Source organism: Aptenodytes patagonicus, chromosome 16 (assembly GCF_965638725.1).
Source record: "Aptenodytes patagonicus chromosome 16, bAptPat1.pri.cur, whole genome shotgun sequence".
Taxonomy (NCBI): domain Eukaryota; kingdom Metazoa; phylum Chordata; class Aves; order Sphenisciformes; family Spheniscidae; genus Aptenodytes; species Aptenodytes patagonicus.
Genome location: NC_134964.1, coordinates 7,144,016 through 7,161,046, shown reverse-complemented (window position 1 = coordinate 7,161,046; position 17,031 = coordinate 7,144,016). Strand labels below are relative to the sequence as shown.

At 44.0% G+C, this 17,031-nt stretch overlaps 1 protein-coding gene across 1 annotated transcript in view; it reads left to right on the top strand.

The window, feature by feature from the left end:
* RNF213 (ring finger protein 213) overlaps positions 1-17,028 on the top strand; it is a 57,441-nt gene extending 40,413 nt beyond the window's left edge. The window contains exons 42-66 of the mRNA XM_076354191.1: positions 44-223; positions 760-923; positions 1,019-1,121; positions 1,836-1,950; positions 2,866-3,076; positions 4,069-4,259; positions 4,576-4,704; positions 5,534-5,644; positions 5,892-6,134; positions 6,800-6,881; positions 7,508-7,542; positions 7,872-7,966; positions 8,718-8,877; positions 9,200-9,380; positions 10,219-10,310; positions 10,889-11,140; positions 11,459-11,591; positions 12,290-12,373; positions 13,305-13,485; positions 13,609-13,810; positions 13,954-14,031; positions 14,348-14,545; positions 15,350-15,439; positions 15,556-15,734; positions 16,279-17,028. Of these exons, the coding sequence (XP_076210306.1) occupies positions 44-223; positions 760-923; positions 1,019-1,121; positions 1,836-1,950; positions 2,866-3,076; positions 4,069-4,259; positions 4,576-4,704; positions 5,534-5,644; positions 5,892-6,134; positions 6,800-6,881; positions 7,508-7,542; positions 7,872-7,966; positions 8,718-8,877; positions 9,200-9,380; positions 10,219-10,310; positions 10,889-11,140; positions 11,459-11,591; positions 12,290-12,373; positions 13,305-13,485; positions 13,609-13,810; positions 13,954-14,031; positions 14,348-14,545; positions 15,350-15,439; positions 15,556-15,734; positions 16,279-16,432 (3,643 nt within the window). The 3' untranslated portion in view covers positions 16,433-17,028. The remainder of the gene's footprint in view (positions 1-43; positions 224-759; positions 924-1,018; positions 1,122-1,835; positions 1,951-2,865; positions 3,077-4,068; positions 4,260-4,575; positions 4,705-5,533; positions 5,645-5,891; positions 6,135-6,799; positions 6,882-7,507; positions 7,543-7,871; positions 7,967-8,717; positions 8,878-9,199; positions 9,381-10,218; positions 10,311-10,888; positions 11,141-11,458; positions 11,592-12,289; positions 12,374-13,304; positions 13,486-13,608; positions 13,811-13,953; positions 14,032-14,347; positions 14,546-15,349; positions 15,440-15,555; positions 15,735-16,278) is intronic.
* Positions 17,029-17,031: the final 3 nt, after the last annotated feature.

Genomic DNA, 17,031 nt, shown 5'->3' with positions numbered 1-17,031 from the left:
CAGCATTGAAGCAATTGTGTTCATTAATGTTTCTCAATTACAGATATAGTCTGAAGTCATGTCTGATCTGCCTAGGAGAGCCAAAGGATCCAGTCTGCCTGCCTTGCAGCCATGTGTTCTGTCAGAAGTGCATCAGAACGTGGCTAGTACCAGCGCAGATGCATTGTCCATACTGCAAAGTTGCCATGGGGGATGTTCATTTAAATGTCTCCGTGGAGCTCAGGTACTCCACCCTGTTCAAGGTGGAAGCGTTGTAGTGGGGCCAGTTGCGTGAGGAAATTCTGATTTGCACCTCTAAAGTCGTCAACGCGAGCAGAATGGGTGGAGGGAACTCTGCTCCGCTCTTTCTGGAACAGGAACAGGTCCTGTCCGTTTTCTGTGTATTGTTTCAGAAGAAGGGAGGAAGCTGCCTTGGCCCCTGTAAGAAAACTGTAGTTACAAAACCCTGTAAAGCTAAAGCACTGTCAGTGGCTGAATCGGACAAGGGAGCTGCTTGTCGCCTTGGATTGCTTTGTGATAGCTTAGCAAAAATCTCTCAGTATATGTATCTGGCATCACATTGCCATTTGTGATCTTAGTTGTCAATGTGATACGGCCTTTGCAGGCAATACTACTGAAGTGCTGCACAAATCCAGCCTTTTGGAAAGCTGGAAGAGTATCTCACCTTGGTGACTTTTGCCTGTGTCTGCTTTGCTTCATCCATTATTTAAGTTGTTCTGTATTTTAACATTGTTCTAATGCTTTTTACCCTTCCCCTAGAGATGCCATAGCAAGAAATGCCCTGTTCCGGCAGAGATGCAATAATTTCTTCATAGATGTGGTCACTACCATGTGCTTCAAGGACAACGAACCCCCTGAGGCAGAGGTGATCCAAGAGCTCCTTAATCTGCTGTTTGTTCACAGAAGCCTCCTGAAAGGTTCAGGTGAGCTCCCTTCATCCTGACGTTCAGCCTCATGGAGCTGATTCTCTTGCCACTTTCTGTCACCTGCCAAACTTGTCTTTTTCTTTTCTCCACAGATCACCCTGCTATCTACACAAAATTTCTGTCCCCATTTAATGATGAAGTGGATGAAACTCCCATCATCCGCTCAGTAATGCTGAAGCTCCTCTTGAAGTACAGGTGAGTATAGTCACCAATTGATGGATGTTACACTAGGGGTTGGTTCAGCTTTGTTTTTCATGACCCCATCAAACCAATCTGATTGTTCTCCTCACTTCCTATTCATTGAATTTGAATCATTAGCGGTGAAATTCATCCTGTGCCTTTCTATTAGTTATGCAACTTGGCCGGCTTGCATGTAGCTTGTGTTGAAGCATCTGACCAGGTTGTGCCAAGGTTTACCTAGCTATTCTTAACCTAAACTTGTGCTGAATGTGGGTGGCTTCGGTAACGTAAAGATAGCCGACTAATTGATATGCTGTAGATCAGCAAAGTAATACTCCTCATCCACAGACATTTAATCAAGAATGACCTTTTGTATGCTTACACAGACCTCTCCATTCACACTAGCTCCTCCAGCCTCCCTTTGCAGTCGGTGCACAGAAAGCCATTTCTCAAGTGTGATCATCTCTTAAATCAGAAGCCTAAAATAGATCAGATGACTTATGCCCTAGAAATGCTAATTTGGCATTGTTGATGATAAAAGCCTAGCTCAGAGTGTGAAGCTAGATGACATCTGGCAAAAGATGGCACAATTGCTTTTCCATCTTCCAGATGGATCCAGAGTGACCCCCACCTGTCACATGGACATAACTAGTAGTTCGATCACGATTTAGAACATTAGTAGCTGTCAGTATTGCAATTGTGGTAAGGGGGTATTTTTCTCTCCTGTAGCTTCAATGAAGTGAAAAATGATGTGCAACACTACCTGTCCCAGGTAGAGCACAACAAGATCCTAGAGAAAAATGATAAAAAAGAACTCTACTTGCTTTTTGTCAACTGCTTGGAGGTAAGAGTGCTGGGTAGGTAAGAGCTGGGTAATAAAACTGTTGCAGGAATAAAAAAGTCATTAATAGAAATTCTTCTGCAATTTTAGGCAAGTTTCTTGTGCACATAACTAGCTGCCCAACTAGAAAGTGCAAAAGGAAGATTATATCAAATCACCTGGTCAGAACCTGCTCTCCAGTAACTAGCCTTGCTTTCCAAAGTAAGGCTTGTTTGTGTTTGCAGCATTACATAAATTCTTCTTTCTCTTGGATACCTTGGACAGGTGTCTAAGTGTTAAGTGAGGCCCGATAAGACTCAAACTCCAACATAGGAGTGCAGCACACAGGGGGATTTCTAGTTGCAGTAGTCCACTACTGGACTATTTGTTTCCACAGACGCTTTCTTGTTTGCAGAGCTTTAGATTATTATGCTGTTTGGATTGTTCCCTTACCTCCCCTTGCATAACTTTTAATGCTTTGGACAACTTTTAAACAAACCTGACAGCAGGGTAGAGGTTTCATTTCTTATAGTTTTCATTAAAATGGTGACTTTGTAGATAAGATCAAAATTTGTATTCTTGCTAAGGGAAAGACGGGTAGAGCTTGGCATCTTGGAACATGTGATGCGTGTTTCAGCATGTGTGTGGCCAGTCAGCATGCTTATAACAATCTTGCTCAACTACATGCTTAGGAAATATTGGGGAGAGCTTGGGTGTATTGCTGAAGAAGGTATTTGGTGATGTGGCAGAGGTTTAGGATAAGCACCAGAGAGGTCACAGGGAGGAGCTAATGGCGTTGGGGTGGAAGGTGCTGTGAGAGACATGAAAGTTTAATGTGCTTACTGCAGTGTGGATGCATTGGAGATATAAAGTACCAATGCACAGGACATCTGATTTCAATGGTTCTGCTACTCATGCAATATTCTGTCCCATCTTTAGGATTCTATGTGTGAAAAGTCTGAGGGCAGCCTTGGATATGAGCATATAAACTATCTGCCTGGAGACAGAGGCTTTCCAGAGAACTATCTCCCAAAGAACAATCGAGAAACTCCTCAGGAATCATCCGTTGAATATCTGCAGGCGGTAGCCAAGGTTCGCTTGTACCTGAGTAAGGCTGCAGAGCTGCTCTTTGAATTGCATAAGCACACAGGTAAGTCTAATTATTCTGCTATCAAATGGAAATGCCGTATACAGAACAAAGTCACCATGGGAGATGGGCTGGACACAGTCAATGCACCTGTGCTGTGCTAGAACTTGTTTTGATGCATGACCAAGAACGAGTGCATCAGCTTTTTTCTTTTCTCTTTCATTAGCAGTGTCAGTCATTATTTGTCCTCTTTACCATGTATTAGAAGTGCTCTATAACTAGTAGCAAGGCTGTGCCAGTGACTCCTAGGGTGTAGTTACATAGCAGTTGCACCTTTGGAAGGAGATTTATTTTATCCTCCAGATGCTAACAATGAAATTTTATTTAGGACCAACTAAATTGAACTTTAATGAATAAATGAATAAAGCATAAGTGATGCTTCAGATACGTGACTGCTGTAAGGCTTATTGTTTTATATGAATGAGAGCTCTGCACAGCTAAAAAGGATGAAGAGATACTTCCAAAAAAATAAGTAAAAGAAGTTTTGAGCTGATTTGCTGACCCAATAAAGGAGAACAGTGTGTGGAGAATCTGATACTTACACAGTCCATGAAGCATCAAAATGCGGTAATGTAACTAATTTCAAGGGACTTCAGTGTCCAGCCCTTGCATCGAGGATGTCAGGCTAGCAAAATGCATCCCAGGAGATTGTCCTCAGGGAGCACCATCACCTTGGCAGTTGAGACAATGGAAAGCCATTATTGAGCAAGATGGAAGAGCTCTGAGAATGAACTACCAGTAAATGGGAAAACTTGTCCCTGAGAGAAGGAAATGGAAGTAGAGTGTGTCATCCTCTGTCGAAGAAATGAATCATTGTCTGAAATCCAGCTGAGGAAATGCTCTAGATAAGCTTCTGAGGAAGAGAAGGCTCTCAAGTGCTCCTGTGTACTTAGTCAGTACTAGTAAAAGGAGCTTGGTGCTACAGCTAGTGCCGACAGAAAAGTTTTACAAGGTAGGATGTGGTTTTGCCTTTTTTTTTCTTTTTTCCCCTTCAGAGCAAGACCAGGTAGGGGAGAAGCAGCGTTACCTGGCAAATGTGAGGATGTTCTGTAGCCTTGCCAAGAATGACTGGCATCGTGTTTACCTAGTCCGGAAAATTGCTAGTCAGTGTGGGATGGAATTTGCTCAGAAGCTTGCCACAGAGGCACAGTTTAACTGGGTGTTCCCAGTGGAAATTCTGCAACAGGTAAAGAAGAGGTGTCTCCTTGGAGATGGCTATGGTCTCCTCTTAGTCTTCAGTTTGTGCTGCTTTGGGGTGTTTCTACTGTTGCGTGGCTCTGGGGGACCCACCACAGTGAGAGTGGTTGCGAAGATGACTTATCCTTGCTCTCTATTGAATGGAGTCTGTTATGGCAGTGAGAAGCCATTTGGGTTGCCAATGCTTGCTTGCTGTCTCTTTGCGAAGGCTGAAATGCCGCGGTTCTTGGGAGGAAGAGGAGATTCTGCCTTGTCCAATGGCTGGTTAATGTCCAAAAGCTCACCATGGGCTTTTCCCTTTGTAGGTACAGAACAGCCAGTCTAATCACATCGATCGTTACCTGGCATGTGGCAAGAATTACAGAGTCCTGCGTGATGCTGTGGGGAAAGCCATGATTGAGTGTAAGACTGAGGGTCTTCTAGAGGCAGAGAAGGTAGGGCACGTTCTCCTCACCATAATCCTATTGTGGGTTCTGGATGGCCAGTGTTTAAGCTTTGTGTTCCTGTTGGCAGCGTCCCTTCCGGTGGAGATGTCTGGGTTGCCTTTGCTTGAAAGTTCCTGTGGTTTATGCTGGCAGACACACATGTGTTTGCTTTACTTTCTCACCTGTGTTCTAGCATATGTAACTCTGAGGTTATTTCTGTCGGTTGCCTCATCTCACTTTTCTCCCCTTGTAATCTATCCCAGCAGCTTGTTTTACAGTAAGCAATACTACAGGCACCTTGTAGCCAACTGACTGGAGAGTAGGCAGATAATCAAAGCTTTATGCCTCCTCCCTGCCTGCCCATATCTGCCTAGCCTTGTGTCTTGCTGTGCAAAAATCAAACAGGTGATTTCTGTGTAATCGTAACCTTTTTCCAATATGTATTTTGTATATGAAAATCTTCAGGAAGAAGTTTGCAAGCAATGCACCTTTGAATGTCTCTGTACAATCTATTATACACTGGTTGTGATTTTTTTTTTTCACTTACATGTTGATTTGATTTGAAGGAAGGCAGGTACAGATTGGTGCCTAGTAAGATTGCAATTCCGACTGGATTTTAGAAGAATAAAATACTTGAGAGTTTTCTGATGTAAAACCCTCAATCATTTATTTATGGCTTGAACAGCCTTTTCTGCACTATCCCCCTGCATGTGTGGGGAGAGCTTTACCACAGACCTGCTGAAGCCTGCATATCCAGTAACCAGCTGAAACCTTGTCAAACTTCAGCTGTGACAACTCCAGGCTCTTCTCCACCACATCATCAGTTCTTCTTTTCTAGGCATCTAGCAGCTCCCCGGCTGTACAATCTGTCCATCTGCTCCTGGCTATTTTCAGAGAGGTCACCGCCCTGTATGGAGTTAGTGACTCAAATCTTCATCCCAAACAGCAGGTAAGAGACTTCACTTTGGAAGCTCGTGACAAACACGATTCATTGATAAGGATGAATGAGATAGATATAAATCATTGGTGGAAGAGCCTTTTGTTCTTCTGCCCCAAATACAGTTATGTCCTGATCAGAGCAGACTGAAAATGTTTTCAAAGCAGGGGCAACACAGCATGGGAAGTGGCTGATAGTTCTCTTCAGTTTGGTGGGCAATATCAAGCTCGTTTTATTTCTTTTAAATATGTGCTTTCAGCAAACAGATGCTATGACTAAGTTCATCCAGAACTCCCAAGTCCTGAATTCTCCAGACCTGCAGCACTTTACAGCTTCTCTTGTGATGAATGCACTGCCATCTCTGACAGTGGATCCTCAAAGCTTCAGCCGCGATGGTGCGCTAATTGAAATGGCTGTTCATACCGCAGCTGTCTTGCTGTGCGGGCAGAACCCCATCCTGCAGCCTCTGAGGAATCTGGCATTCCGTCCATGCACCATGGAGGTAAAGAGATTTAACTCAGATAGCAGTTCAGCATATTGCTAGTTCTTTCATGTATCTGCTGGATCTCTATAACCTAACCTTTCTTAACATCAAAAGCACCAACATATTGTTTTAGCTGTGAATTACCGATATATGATTATTTCAGTGTTGTTGGGATTAATTAGCACAATAACAAGCTCTGGACTGGTACCTTTTCAAGGTACCTCTGCATCCTGAGCAGTATCGGGCAGATACTTTTGCTGATATTTGAGTGAGCAAGTCTGAAAGCAGTTGGCAGGTCATACTGTGGAGACCTGCGTGCTCTAGAGGATAATGGCTCATGGAGCCCTAGGCTAAGTCAGGGTGGAGGGATCTGCTGCTCTACTTTTGGCTATCCAAGGCGTAAGGAAATGTGCTGGTACACACTACGGTACATCAGGCCATCCCAAGAGGAATCCAGTTCAGGATGTCTAGAGAGTGCACATGCAAGGCTTAACAATATTGACAGTTCTTAAGAGTGGATTTGCAAAGGTAGAACTTGAAAATGTGCATGTACATCGTCTGCATGACCTCTGCTTTCAGATGTCTCTTGTTCCTTATTCATGATGGCAAACCAGTGAGCAACTGCTACAGGAAAGAACTGATTTATATATTCATTTGTCACCTTTTTTATTTTCCCTCCTTAGCACTCTTTTCTGCCTACAATGCCAGAAGATATAATGGCTCAGGCGAGGGCCTGGGAAGGAGTGGCCACTCTGCACTGGTACAGTAAGTGCTCCTGACTGGCTGTGAAAGAAATTGAAAGATAATCCTTGGTTTTTGAATGAAACCATTCCAAATGTGAGGACAGACACGCTCCTCTTCTCAGCATGAGTTATCCTTTGTAAATTAAGATTTGTGGTTATCGTTTATGTGGGTAATGCACCAAAGTGCATTGAGGTTCTGTTTAGTCTCAAGCTTATAGCTGTTTACAAAGTTTGAGAGTGCGGAAGACCTGCCCTGTTACTTCTGGCAATGTTAAAGTGGGGTGAGCCAAAGAGGAGCACTTTGCCACCTTCCTGGCCAGCTTTCAGTTCTCTGCTTTCCGCAGTAGAATCTTACTGCAGACTAGGAAGCCAGGGGTGGGAGCATTCATGCTTACCAGCCCATTTGGTACTCAGTAGCAGATTCTTTCAGAGTTCCATTCCTTGTTTCTCAAGGAGAGAAGCACTGAAAACTTCCTCTGGTTCCTATGTGGGTCTGTCACTCCTCTGAGCTTTGGGGCTGTCAGTGCTTTTGATTAGATCTTGAAGCGTATTTCTTGCTCCAAGATGATGGTCCCTATGAAAGGAAATAACGGGGGCTTCATAAATGTCTCTTATAATACTGTCCTGTTTGTTTCTCTTTCTTGATAGAATGTCCAAATGGCCACCCCTGCACTGTAGGAGAGGTAAGAATTTGAGACTGGTGGGTTTTTAAGCAGGTGGTGTTTTCAACAATAAACTGTTTTATTTTGTCTACTGGTTTTAATGTTCTGTTGCACAGCGGTTCATTTTCTAAACTCTATATTATTAATCATTTTGCCATTGTAATGTAAAATTTAGAATAGCTCTAACACAGCTTATACTATAAATCTAGAAAACAAGAGAGGCAGAGGTCCTTTGCCCAGTAGCAGTTTTCAAATTAACCAGTTACCGCTTGGATTTTTGTTTCATTCTCTTTCTCTGCTGGAGAGGCTCTTACTCTGGAATTCAGTGTTCTCATTTTGCTTTTTGCTAGTGTGGCCGCCCCATGGAAACTAGCCGCTGTCTCGACTGTGGTGTCCCAGTTGGAGGCGAACAGCATAAAGCACTGCCTGGCTTTCAAGAATTCCGGTATGCTTTGATTCGTTAACCTTTTCAGTGCTAAATGATGTAGTACTTGCCTGTCGTGCTTTCAGGGCAAAAGGTACCAACCACTTCACGCTGCTACGTGAAAAGTGGCGTGTGGGATTCCCTGTTAGCTCAGACACGGGTCTCTGAGGGGAAGAGGCTCAGCTGTTAGGAGTATTGGTATAACTCTGGCTTTGCAGAAACTGCCTTAACACAAGATCTTGTCAAAGCTGCTGGTTTAGGGGTTTTCATCTCCCTGCTCATCCAGGCTGATACAGGTTCTACACCAACGTAGAGTAATAGGCAACATTTTCTTAAATGGATCAGCATGACTGAAGAACTTGTACCAGAGCTCTGGTAACTATAACTTGTGCTCCCTCTTCCTCGATTCTCTGGATTAGCACTTAGAGCCCTTGTGTAAGAATGTTAAAGTTACTAATTCTAACAGCAGTGGTTTCTCGTCTATCCAGCATGGAGTTGGCTAATCTTGCTCTACAGGGCTGGATGTTGCCTCTTTCTTAGAAAACGTATTAGGAAGAGATGTCCAAGGAAGAGTAATCAGCCAGCAAAACCAAACAAATTGGCTTATTTGTGTACAAAACTTACTGGAAGTCCTCATTCCCCTGCAGCACTTTAATTGGCAGCTTTTATGGCATTCAAAGAACTTATGGGTCAAAAAGACGTTACTGGGTATCAAAGACATCTCTTGTGTGTGTTTTGTCAAGGCAAAAAAATAATATACGCTTTCCAACAGGAATAGTGAAGACAGAACTCAAACTGGCCACATACTTGGAGATGCACAACACAGAAAAACAATGGGAATGTCTGATCGGGCCATGTCCCCAGTTGTCTTCGTTCTGATACGCTTGCTCACACATTTGACAATGTTGCTGGGAGCCACAAAAAATCCTCAGGTATCTTCCAATAATAGTTCCAAGTAGCCACATGAAATGTAGTGAAACCTTTGTATGATGATGGTCCTTTTCATCATATTGCCAAGTAACTAGGGCAGTCTTTCAAGATGCAGGACCAAAATTCACTTCCCTCCTTGCCCAGGAGTGATTTTGGTTCCTTCATGCACTTGCATGCACGCATATACACGCATACCTGCCTGTATTTGTTCAAGTGGTAGGAATCCTGTAGGACGGAGTTGACTTTCTGGTAAGACTGTAGTTCTGCATGCCTTGTGCTTGATGTTATTGGCTATGCTCATTCTTGCCTTTTGTTGCTCTTTAGTCATTGCAAAAGATTATCAAGCCATCAGTGAGCAACCCAGTGAGGTTCCTGCAGCAGCATATACAGGAGGACTTGGCACAGCTGACAAAAATTTTGGGGAAGAGTGTGGATGAGACTATCAACGTGCTTCATCTTGTCCTCAGCAGCCTCCTCAAGGACGCCCATCAGCACCCAGACCAGTGTAAGGAAAACTACCTGCCATATCACATCTGCAAGCTATATCAGCATTTTAAGGGCAGCAGTTACTTAGCTTCTTTGCTAATAGACAATTTCTAACAGGCAGTAGCTGAGCTGATGAGGAAGATCCAGAAATTTTGAGGCTTTTTTCTTGCTGTAGGGAGTGAAGAATTTTTGCTGTTTACTTCTCTTTCAGTCAAGTATGTGGGGTTTGCAAGGTTTGGTGCATAATTCTGAAAAGGAATTACTGAATAAATAACCTCATGACACGTTGACAGAGCTTTCAACTCACAAGCAGAGGTACTACTCAAAGCATAATAGCTCATGCTGTGTATAATCTATATACTATACTGCCCTCTAAATGACTACCAAGAAGCTATTTGGTAGAAGAGGGATGGCAGAGTATGGTTCACAGTAGAATCTGGAGTTCAAGTTGACATAAGTCATTGTGTCATAGTGGGATTTATACGTAATAGCCATATTTTTAGTGTGACAGCACAAATCAGTATTCCAAGCTCCGTTCTTTGGTCTGTCATTGATCATGGTCTGACCTTGGACAACTTGTTTAACCTTTCTGGGATTATGAATGACTTGTATAAATGTCCATATCATTCAAATGAATGACTGGACTGAAGCTTCTGAAAACCTGCAATCACTGTGTGCTGTTTTGGATGACACTCTCCAGCTAGACAAAGATACTAGTTTAGCTTCTAGGACCTCTGTAATCGCTCTTGGCTCATTGTGCTAACTTGCAAGGACGTCGCATCTGGAAGCTTAGGGAATCTGTGCTTTCTTTTAACTGAAATATTGCAAATGTAAGAGACTAAATATTCCTGTTGCAGGGCCAGTTGAGTTTGATATGCTCTCCACCAAAGAGAAGAGAAACAAATGGGAAGAAATCGTTGCAAACACAATTATTGTTCCTCAATTGGAGGTGAGAAATTTACTGTATAAATTTTCAGTAGTTGAGCAGTTCAAAATCCACTTATTTCGAAATCTGACCTGCTGTAATAGCTGTGCTATACTTTTCACCCAGCTATTCCTAAAGCCAAGCCACCTATGACACAACTGCAGGTTAGCTTTAATTTGTAAGGGTCAGCCAACTTTATTCTACCTGTGGAAATGAGGTTCTGAGACTAGAGTTGTGCTATGATGATTTTGTATAGCTGGAAAAGCAGAAATGTCTTAGCTCAGTTGAAAGTATTTGTCCAAGTGAGCATGTAGTTGCCCCAAATGAATCCTGTCTGCCTTCTTCTTTGCCCCCATATACATCATCTCAAGAATGGAAGACCTGCGAGTTGGATGAGCTGGAGAACAAAGAATAACTTTATGGTATAAACAGCTGTCTTGCAGTATGTGTTTTACATGCCTTCCCTAGGAGTTCATCTTCTGCTTTGACATATTTCTGTCGATTGGTCATCAAGCTATTGGGGAAATATACTCTAGTGGAGGTTCAGCGTGGCAGGACGCTGCCAATTCTGATATATTTTCTTTTTTTTTTTTTAAATGCAGGATTTGGATAAAAAACTTCTGAAGTTAAATAGACAAATACAAGAGGATGAGAGAATTTCTTCCAATCCAATAGTGAAAATAGTCTATGGTGACCCGGTCACTTTCCTGTCCCAGCTGCCAAAGGACAGTCACATACATCATTCCAAGATGTGGAGCTGCCGAAAGAGGATTTCAGTGGAGAACCTGGGCCATGTAGTCCAGCAAAAGAATGCCAAGGACACTGTCCCTCTCCTTTGGAAGTTTCTGCAGAAGGTGGGTGTGACACAGGGATGAGACTGCAATGTTCAGAGATCAGTTCACAGAATCACAGACTGGTTGAGGTTGGAAGGGACCTCTGGAGGTCATCGGGTCCAACTCCCTGCTCAGGCAGGGTCACCTAGAGCCAGTTGCCCGAGACCAAACCCCTGTTTGATTATACAGTGTCTTTATTCTCATAACTTTCTATAATCTTGAGAACTGCATGTGTAAAATATTTTTTCTTTTAAACATCTAAAAAGTAATTCCATAAAAGTATTCAAAGCTGGTTTGTCCAAGGACAACCTTACTCGTAGGCCCCTTTTCCTCTTCCAGGAAACAGAACTGAGGCTGGTTAAATTCTTACCAGAGATTCTGGCTCTGCAAAGAGACTTGGTGAGGCGATTTCAGAACACTGCTGATGTCAAGCACTGCTCGATCAGAGACTTCCTCAACGAACCCCTCTCAGGTGAGAAGACTGTGCCAAACCTGTAATTAGTGAAACAAAAAGCACTGGATAGTCCAGTTGAAAATGAAAGTGAAAACTTCTCTTGAGCTTGCAATCTTAAGCCCCCATATTTTCCTTTTAACTCCCATCCAAATGAATTGGAGACCTTAACCCTGGAGTTATGCTTGGAAAAATCATCAGATGGCTTTAAAGATAGTTAAGCACAGGAGGATTGCTCACAAGGGGTGGGGACTCTGCTCAGAGATAGGCAAGATAAATCCCTGAATGCAGCAGTGGGTATGTTGAATTTTTAAGTTCTGCCCTAGAGTAGGGCCTGCCTAAAAGGTGGAACAGATGTCCTTCCCTTCCATTCATAAGCAGCATACAGACGTTTTGTGGCAACTCCTTCAATTGTACTTAAGTACAATTACTTATGTTTTTAAGTACTTATGGAAAAGTACTTAAAGGTCATGCGGAATCAGACCAAGCCTTGTAGCCTGGGCCAATAGCAGACAATAATGGAAGAATATAAACAAACAGAGCAAATGACTCAATTTGATACCATTAGAAAACTGTTTAATGTCTATTTAGTCTCTCTTGATCTGTTTGAGCAGTTGCCTAGAGTTCAGTGGCGTGCTTCAAAAATTCTTATACTACGGAGTTTCACGGTGTTGTCAGTAAAGAGTGTTTCAAGGATTCGTCTTTCTGTTATTCCTCAGATGTGATGAGGGACCTGTTACAGAGGAGAGTGAATGTGTTTCTGTCTGTTTGGAACAAGCTAAGAAGCTCGCTGGACACCAATGGTGAGTACCTTTCTTTCCCAGCAGTGTTTTGAGAGTGATGGAAGCAAGAGCTTGCCAGCTGTCAGACAATGCTCCTCTACTACTTTGACAGTTCAAGTTCCTCCCATCAGTGATGCTGAGACATATCCTCAAAACTGACCTTGGCCATTGTCCTGGTTTTGGCTGGGATAGAATTAATTTTCTTCCTAGTAGCTGGTATAGTGCTGTGCTTTGGATTTAGGATGAGAATAATGTTGATAAAACACTGATGTTTTAGTTACTGCTGAGCAGTGCTTACACTAAGTCAAGGACTTTTCAGCCTCTCATACTGCCCTGCCAGCGAGGAGGCTGGAGGTGCACAAGAAGCTGGGGAGGGGACACAGCCAGGACAGCTGACCCCAACTGGCCAAAGGGATATTCCATACTACATGACATCATGCTGAACAAAAAAAACCTGGGAGGAGTTGGCCGGGTGGGCGTGGCCGCTGCTCGGGAACTGGCTGGGCATCGGTCAGCGGGTGGTGAGCAATTGCATTGTGCACCACTTGTTTTGTATATTCTTTTATCATCATTATTATTATTTTCCCTTCCTTTTCTGTCCTATTAAATTGCCTTTATCTCAACCCAAGAGTTTTACCTTTTTTCCGATTCTCTCTCCCATCCCACTGTGGGGGAGTGAGCGAGCAAACGGCTGTGTGGTGTTTAGCTGCCTGCCGGGTTAAACCATAACAGCCATTAAAGGTTTAAGAAGATCTGGGTGCAAATGGAAGAATTTGTTTCCCTCTTGTAGTATTCTCACCTGAACTTGCTCCCTTTAGTGTTTATAAGTAATGGAAAGAGTACTGCTTTTTTCAGGTTCTATACTTCCTCCTGACCTGGGTCAACTCAGGAGAGGCTTGCTCATCGTGGGCTGGCTCTGGGCCACCTCAGCCTTCTCTGCCTTTTATTTCAGGGGAGATTAAGCTTCCTAAAGGCTACTGTGATGCTGACCTAACCCTGGACAGCAAGCTTGAGGTCCTTCTGCCACGTCGACAGGGGCTGGGCCTCTGCTCCACAGCCTTAGCCAGCTACCTCATTAGTCTGCACAATGAATTTATCCACTTGGTGAACAAACATGTCAAGGAAGATGATAGGTATGTTGCTATTCCAGCTAGGCACTTTTTGGGCTCTGTTGTATTACCTGCTACCACACAATCAGCTTTCCTTGCTTCGTAAAGGCTTTTCGCTCTAAATGGAGACTGTTTTCACTTCTGCAGGTACTTGATCAGTCCGTCAGAAGTGGCTGACCTGCACTTGATCAGTTACGAGGTTGAGAGAGACCTGATTCCTCTGATCTTGTCCAACTGCCAGTACAGCATGGAGAAGGGAGGGGAGACATTGCAGGACTTTGATCTGGAGAGGATCCAGCAGCAAGTCATCAGCAAGTTCCTGCAGGGAAAACCACTCATCACCCTAACGGTAGGAGAAGGCAGCTAGCTATGTTTTCTGCAGACAGCTTCTTGGCTGATGAGCCCTGCAGTGTTTGCTGCAGCCAGGCATGCACTGTAGCAGGGTTAGCAATGTTACCAAAGCTTTACAACCGTGGGTTTCTCTCCTGACAGGGAATACCTACCCTCGTGTACAGACATGATCGGAATTATGAGCAGCTGTTTAATGATGTCAGGAATAAGCTGGATCAGGTGGGTTTCTGCATTGGAGGAAACAGGGCAAAGCACGTGACCCCTGACATCCCAAGAAACGTCAGGCTTGTCTTCCGTCACTTGCCTTGTTCATCTGCTCTGAAGGCTTGTCCGCTAATCTCTCGGCATGCCTTGAATATGCGCAAACTGGCCTTCTTTTGTCAGTCAGGATTTACAAAGGAAAGGGATATAGTTAAGTATTTTCAGTTTCCTAAACCTGGGGCTCTGCTGTCTTCCATGACTTTAGCAACTAGAGCAGCAATAAGGAATGGTTCTGAACTAATATGAGCAACTGCTTTGCCTTCGTGGTTTTCAGAGTGCTCTCCCCAGTTCTGTGATGAACATGATCAGTGGGGAACTACAGTCTTATAGTGATGTCTGTGATGCTCTGTCCATCATTGAAATTACCTTGGGATTCCTGGCCATGGCTGGAGAGAATGCTGAAATGCTTCTGACTGACTACATAGAAAAAGTTCTGCAGATGGGTGATCAGACAAACCCTCATGTACTGCAGGTGAGTCCTGAGAGCAAAACTCTTACTCTTACAGGATAATATCTGCACTGGTTTATACTAAATCCAGGCAGCCTGATCTCCAAGCCCAGCAGAAGTTCAGCTTGAAAAGGTATATGATAGAATTCCCTCCCCACCGTATTCAACAGCGGGGGGGAAACAATTTTCACTTCCCCTGCAACCAGTGTTTGCAAGGTGGGAGCATCTAATAGCTTGTGATGCTCAGCAGGTTCTTGCAAAACCCTACAGAAAGGTCAGGTGCGGGACGTGCAGGAGGTTGAACTCTTCTCTGCAGATCCAAGCTCTTCTGTCAGCACCAGGAAGGAGAATTCTCAGTTGAGTGTCAGCATAATTAAGTTGTAATGCTAAAACTGAGAAAAGGGACAACTTTCAATTAAGAGTCAGCTTTCAGTGGCACTGGCTTGCCTGATGCTGAGCAGGATTGAAAATATCCCTTTATCTCTCCAAAGTGGTGATAGGAGAAGGCTTTATCTCCTCATGATGTGTGAAGAGAGGCCCTTTACTGACAGGGGCCAACGGCACTATGTTATGACAAGTGTGACATAGCCCTATCACTTTCCCACTCCCTTTCATGATACCAAAAAGATGGATTATTGGAGGTAAAATGGGGACGAGGGAGAGAGAAGCCTATTGCAGATGGGCTTCTACACCCAGGTTGAAAGGGCTTGGTGAACTCCCTGCAGTTGTGCTCCTCTGCAGTTTTGACCTGCATGAGCAGGGTGTGGACAGGTTCCTAAATACATCCCTTACATCCAGGTTCACTCCATATATGTGTTTTTCTTTCAGGCCTTTAGACGATGCTACCTAAAGCACAACATAGCCCTATGGCAACTTCTCTCTACCCGCAAATCTGAGCAGCTTCTGCGCCTCAAAAGGGTAAGGTACACTCATAACTTCAGCATCTAATCAGCTGTTTCCTCTTTTCTAAATGAAGTTGCTCAAATATGTATGGTTGGTTGGTTTTTTTTTTTCCCCCCTCACTGTATTTTTAGGATCCTTTTGTAGACATCAGTACAGTCTACAAAGCTGAGCTCAGTCCAAAGATTGCCAAGCTCCTCAACACATTCCTTGTCCACTCGAGGCTGGAAACCTTCCTGCAGGAGCTCCATGAAATGATCGTCCTGAAGCTGAGACGTGTCCAAGCTGTGGATGAATTCAGACCCACGTGGAGGTAACAGATTTATGCAGCCCAAACCAACCCACAGTTGTTGTTGTTACTAACTTAAGCTTCTCTGCCTCTGAAAATGCACGTGATGGCAACAGTTCCCTTGGCAAATGACTGCACTGCTGGACACAAAGCACAACCATCAACATCAAGAATATGCAGCTAGTTCTAAGACACACTGCCTGTGTCTAGCATGTATGACTCTTCTTCATCTTACACAAGCTATTTTGGGAACACTGCTGGAATATACCAGGAGCATGAGCACTGAAGATAAACACAAGCACTTCTGCAGTCATTCAGATGAGCACACTCAGCTTTCCACACGCACAGCTTGGCCCTAACAGCTTGGTTCTGACCTGCAGCCTCCCTTTTCTGGGTTCTTTAGCCTCTCTATAAATCTGACTGGCTGTTTAATCCTCCTCCTTACAAAATACACGTGTTAAAACTCTGTGTACTTAACATTGGTGCATTCCTACCACACAATACTATGCGGCATTTGTAGTTTGCTGTACACCATCTATTAATACTACCTTTGCTCTTTGTTTTCCAGCCTGAAGGAATCGCTCATTCCTTACCTTGATGCAAAAGACTCCGAGTTAGCTACAGAGCTGGAAGAGATGTTCCCAGATGAGATTCTTCTCTCTCATGCTACTGCTACGTGGAAAGCAGCCGCTCTCTTCAAAAGGGAGTGTAGGGAAAGCTAGGAGCACTAGCACCACTAGGTCTGTCCGACCTTCCTCATACACAGGGAACACACACATGGTGTCAGTGAGATTCTGGAAGCTCAGGGGGTTGGGTTTTTGAGTTTGTGTTTTGGATTTTGAGGTGTTTTGGTTTTGTTTTCTTTTTACTAACTGTGACGCAAAGATTAGGTGCTTTCATGCCTCAGAAGGATGGTGGAGAAACAGAAGGCTGCATGTATAAACAGAGACTTTTGAAGGCATCATAAAAGAAAACAAACATAAAAACCCCCAACCAAAAAACCCACAGCCACCTGATACAGATGAACGATTTTTTTTAAAAAGCATCATTTCCTAGTGCTTGCTTTTTTTCCCCCCAATCTTCATTTCTCTTGCCGCGGAGCCTTTTCAGCACCACTGAAGAATTGGGACCAAGTTGGAAAAAACAAAAAACGCCGAAGGAAGCTGCTCCTTCACTGCCTTAACCTCTTGCCGCAGGCCGCGGCAGCGCCCTCGGCTGCCCCCGCGCCGCTGTCGCCGGTGCTCGCTGCCGCGTTATTCCCCGGGGCAGGGCCCCTCTCCCGGAGCACCGGGAGGCGTTTGACAATAAAGCTCGTTCTGGT